The 5,047-nt window shown below is 26.0% G+C and overlaps 1 protein-coding gene across 2 annotated transcripts; it reads left to right on the top strand.

The window, feature by feature from the left end:
* Positions 1-2,829: 2,829 nt before the first annotated feature.
* LOC120072711 (Rhodanese/Cell cycle control phosphatase superfamily protein) lies at positions 2,830-5,047 on the top strand. Of its 2 annotated transcripts, none has more exons than XM_039025175.2 (6): positions 2,830-3,189; positions 3,295-3,378; positions 3,457-3,641; positions 3,750-3,820; positions 3,927-3,980; positions 4,665-5,047. In XM_039025175.2, the coding sequence occupies exons 1-6, from the start codon at positions 3,119-3,121 to the stop codon at positions 4,737-4,739; spliced, it is 540 nt and encodes a 179-aa protein (XP_038881103.1). In that variant the 5' UTR covers positions 2,830-3,118; the 3' UTR covers positions 4,740-5,047. The 2 variants fall into 2 exon arrangements, with proteins under 2 accessions (XP_038881103.1, XP_038881102.1); XM_039025174.2 differs by having other exon boundaries at positions 2,954-3,189; positions 3,275-3,378.

The raw sequence follows: 5,047 nt of genomic DNA on the forward strand, positions 1-5,047 counted from the left end.
TTGGTCTCAGATTTTAAAGTATTACACATTTAAGTTCTATTTGGTCCTCAAGTTATTGAGTAAATTGTTTTTTTCAAAAAAGAAAAAAATTTAAGTTTTGAGTCCGGTTTGAATTTAGTTCTTAGATTTTAAAAATTTTAATTTTATCCTTAAAATTCGAGTTCTGTTTTAATTTCATTCTTATGTTTCAAAATTTACACTTTTAATCTTCATTTTTCATTAAATATTCATTTTCAGTCATTACTTTTATGTCTATTAATTAATTTAAAATAATTATGATGTTGAATTTTAAATTTAATTTTAAGAGTTATGAAGAATAGGGGGATTTAATTAATTATAATTATTATTATTCTTGTTAGGCATTTTCACCAAAGATGAAAATTGAGTATTACGTGACAAAGCAAGATTAAAAGTGTAAACTTTGAAACCTAATTAAAGACTAAATTGAAATAAAACTCAAATTTCAAAGGTAAAATTATAGGTCCTGTTTGATAACCATTTGGTTTTTTGTTTTTGTTTTTGAAATTAAGTCTATTTCATCTACATTTCTTACAATGATTTGCATATTTCTTAAGTACAATGGTTGAATTCTTAGCCAAGTCCCAAAAACAAAAGAACTTTTTGAAAGTTTTTTTTTTTTTGTTCTCAAAATTTGGATTGGTTTTTTAAATCAAATGTGAAAAATAAATAACAAAGGAAAAAATAATTTGGAGATGGAAATAGTGTCCATAAACTTAATTTTAAAAAACAAAATGGTTACCAAATGAGATCGTAACATTTTGAAACTTAAGAACTAAACTGAAACCAAACTTAAAATTGAAGGACTAAACGTGTAATATTTTGAAATCTAGGGATTAAATAGAAACTAGACCAAAAGATATTTTTCCTAAAAAAAAAAATCTTAAGTATTTAAGTAGCAATTGGATGATGTCTAATAATTCCTCAGGCATTGTTTTAACTTGTGAGTAATCAAAATGAAAATCAATTAGAATAAGAACTTTAGTCAACAGAAATTAATTGATGTTGTTTCTAATGATTATAGAAATTTAGTAGGAATTTGGATGTATGACAGGATTACTAAGATATCTTCTATATTTTGAACTAATTAAAATGTATTATTAGATAATATGGCCATACATTTTTTTAATTAAATTGGTTGATTTAAATTTATTTTATTACTATTTTATTTTGTAGGGATTTTTTATTATCATAATTTATGAATAAAAAACTAGAACTAATTAAAAGGAAATTGCCTAATTTAATTGTAATTAGAGCAAGATAAGATTGCATTATATGTATTGTTATGATATTCAATGATAATAAATTCTATTTGAATAGTTTATTGAATATTAATAATTACAAACTAACACAAAATTGCGATAAAAATAATATTTTATTAGAATAATATATATATATATATATATGTGTGGTACTTAATAAAAGTATTTTGTTTTAAAAAATTAACAACCAGTAACTAAAATCGTTTTCGAAAGAAAAAGAATTGAAAATTTTAATTTTCTAACAATATTATATGCAATTAAATAATAGTTTAGTATAGTTTTTATTTTTTAAGAAATAAAAGTGTAAATAAGTGAATGTTAACCTAATGTATGTATCTTCGACTGAAAAGTTAGAGGTTTGAATATTCAAAAAGTTGTAAAATAATTAATACAAATCCTATTGATCTTATAGATGGTATATAAATGATATGGACATAAAGAACTAAGCAAAGGGGGTAGAACATGATAAATATGGAATGAAAATAAGATTGATGAGAAGAATGGAGAACGTTACGATTATCTTTTCAAGTACATATAGGAAAAATTCATAAATCAATTGTACATCTCATCAATTGATTTTATTCCTGCATTCTAACAAATATTAAGAAAAAAAATACATTTTTTGTTCTTTGGTCTAAGTTCAAATGTTTTTAGATTTCAAAATGTTATACTACCTTTAAGTTTTGAATTTTATTTTAATTTGATCCATATATTTTAAGATTTACACTTGTATTTCTAATTTTTCACTATATACTCAATTTTCGCATTTGATGTTAATGACTATTAATTAATTTAAAATAAGAAAAACAACTATAATTAATTAAGTTTCATTATTTTCCATCACCATAAGTTTAAATACTACTTTGGTCCCTATATTTTTTGTTTTGATTTATTTTGGTCCCTATACTTTTAAAATATTTATTTGGTCCCTATACTTTCAACTTTGGTTTATTTTGATCCCTATATTTTTAAAATGTTCATTTTGATCCTTATACTTTTAACTTTGGTTTATTTTTATTCTATAACCTAAAAAAAATAATCATTCTAACCTCTTAAAATGAAGTAACCAAAATGGTAATTTTTTTAAAAATTACAATGACCAAAATAAACATTTGAAAGTATAGGAACTAAAATAAATCAAAATTGAAAGTATAAAAACCAAAATGAATATTTTGAAACTATAGAGATCAAAACAAACTACAAACAAAAGTATAGGAACCAAAATAATATTTAAACCTAAAATTAAATTTAACACTCCATAATTATTTTAAATTAATCGATAGACATTAACGCATAAAGACAAAAAGTAAATATTTGGTGAAAATTAAAGTTAAAAATGTGAATTTTGAAATATAAAGACCAAATTGAAAGAAAACAAAATTTTTAGAATAAAACTATAAGACTAACATAGCCAAACCTAACGACTGAATTTAAACTAGATTCAAAACTTAAGAAAATGTAATATTTTGAAATTCAGAGATCAAATAGAAACTAAACTGAAAACCAAAAGATTAGGTAGATAATTAGATTAATCTCTTTTAAGGAATGTACAATGAATATGGTATTGATTATTCTGATCGAGAGGGTTTGATAAGTGAAGGATGAAATTTGAGTTGGATTGGTCATGGCTGAGTAGTCATTTTGTACTCCCTTCTTCCCTTAAAACTTATCCACTCAATTTCATCTCTACCTTCAATAAATGGCGTGGCATTCCCATCACTCTCTAATCATTCACACTCCCATCCCTCAATATTCCATTATTATATATCTCTTCTTTCCCTCACCACTCTCAGAGCCACAAATTAGCTCTCTCTTCTTCTTCTTCTTTCTTTTTGGCCATGTCGCTCATTTTCTCATCCTCTTCCACTTCTTTTCTTCTTCTTCCCAACAACAACAATCTCTCTTCAAGGTTTCTCTTCTACTTTTCTCTTTCTTTCTTTAGAGTTATTCCAATTTACGTTGTTTCCATTAAATTAAACTAAAGTTGTTGATAGGCTAAAGTTTTTGTTATCAGAGGAAGGTTGTTGCTGATCACGTGTTCTCTGCAACGCCGCCGCCGCAGAGACTCCGCTGTCACCCATAAACATTGGACCACCAGGTGAATATTATTTAAATCTCTAACTTTTTGGTTGACAATATATTCTTAACAATTTTCTATGTTGCAACAATGTTGAAGTCGAAATGCTGTTTTGAGAGAAGAGCTGGAAGCGACGGTGGTTCCGACGTCTGTACCGGTCCGTGTAGCTCTCGAGCTTCTTCAAGCAGGACAGCGATATTTAGACGTTAGAACCCCCGAAGAGTTCAGTGTTGGTCATGCCCCGGCCGCCATTAACATCCCTTACATGTACAGAGTAGGTTCAGGTAATTTCCTTTTTTTTTTTTTTTTATAATTATTATAATGTTTGAATTTTGAAAATTTGGACTAATTAGAACGACAAATTAGGATAATAATTTGGTTAATTTTTGTAGGGATGACGAGGAATCCACATTTCTTAGCGGAAGTGGCTGTTTATTTCAGAAAAGATGATGAAATTATTGTTGTAAGTATATGGTTTAATTTTGAGAATTTTTTTTCTTTTTTCTTTTTTTTAAAAAAATTGTTTGATAAATTTGAATTATGAATTTTGGTGCCTTTCAATTGGATAGGGATGCCTAAGTGGGAAGCGGTCTCTTATGGCTGCTGCTGATCTTCTTGCTTCTGTAAGTTTTTGGTTTTTTTTTTTTTTTTCTCTCCTTAAAAAGGGAAAATTATTCCAATTTCAAAAATTAAAATGTGGAGTTTGAAATTTCTGTCCACTATATAAATTCAACATCGATATAAAGATGGATCAACATTTTTGTTATATTAAAAAAATAATAACAAAAAATATTTTATTTATTGATTTAAATAATAATAATTTTTTTTATAAATATCTATCAATATTTTTTTCGTAAAGTTGATAATTTTGTCAACGTGAACGTAATTCAATTGGTATCATGCTTGTACTATCAACCTCAAGGTTAGAGATTTGATTCTTTAGGTGATCTCGTAGGTGCATCTATGTTAGTATCATCCTCAGGATCGTTCAATAAAAAATATTGTCATGTGATATTTTTGTTTTTTTTTTTTTATAATTTTATTTTTGTGTGATTAGTAAGTAGGGTTGTACCTAATCATTTTCCTTAATACAATATCTTTCAAAAAAAATTTCTATTTTTAATTTTACATTGATTGATAATATATTTAATATTTTATAAAATGAATGAATCTAATAAGGATAGAATTTAACTTGTATATCTTTAATTTTATGTGTAATAAGTTGATGAATTGAGAAAAAGAAAGTTGAATACATCAACAGCCTAAAAACTTAAAAAATGATTTGATTGAAATGAATTTTTGTGTAGGGATATAGCTACGTAACGGATATAGCTGGTGGATATGAAGCATGGTCTCGCAATGGATTGCCCATGGAATTGTAAATACTTCCCAATTGTACAGTTACCGATAAAAATTTGCTCAACTCCCCTTTATAATCACACTTTCGTTGAATAAAACCTCCCCAACATATCCAATTCCCAAGAAAAAAAAATCTCAAAACCATCTTCATTTAACAATGATCGACATGTACATCTTCCTTTGAAGTCAGATATTTCTCTTTTGTTTACGTAATTATTGTACTTATTTTCCTATTCTCAATTACTTTGTAAGGAAAATGTTAGGCATGTTTGGAGGTATTTTATCACCATGTTTATAAATCCCAATAAATGTAAATTTTATCTTATTTTTA

This window comes from Benincasa hispida, chromosome 3, assembly GCF_027475165.1.
Source record: "Benincasa hispida cultivar pf3 chromosome 3, pf3_genome.v1.1, whole genome shotgun sequence".
Lineage (NCBI taxonomy): Eukaryota > Viridiplantae > Streptophyta > Magnoliopsida > Cucurbitales > Cucurbitaceae > Benincasa > Benincasa hispida.

Excerpts from the sequence above, each read along its gene's own strand:
- LOC120072711 (XM_039025174.2), top strand. The coding sequence starts at position 2,980 with ATGGCGTGGCATTCCCATCACTCTCTAATCATTCACACTCCCATCCCT. Across the intron at positions 3,379-3,456 it reads CATAAACATTGGACCACCAG|TCGAAATGCTGTTTTGAGAG; the intron begins GTGAATATTATT and ends ACAATGTTGAAG. Across the intron at positions 3,821-3,926 it reads AAGATGATGAAATTATTGTT|GGATGCCTAAGTGGGAAGCG; the intron begins GTAAGTATATGG and ends TCAATTGGATAG.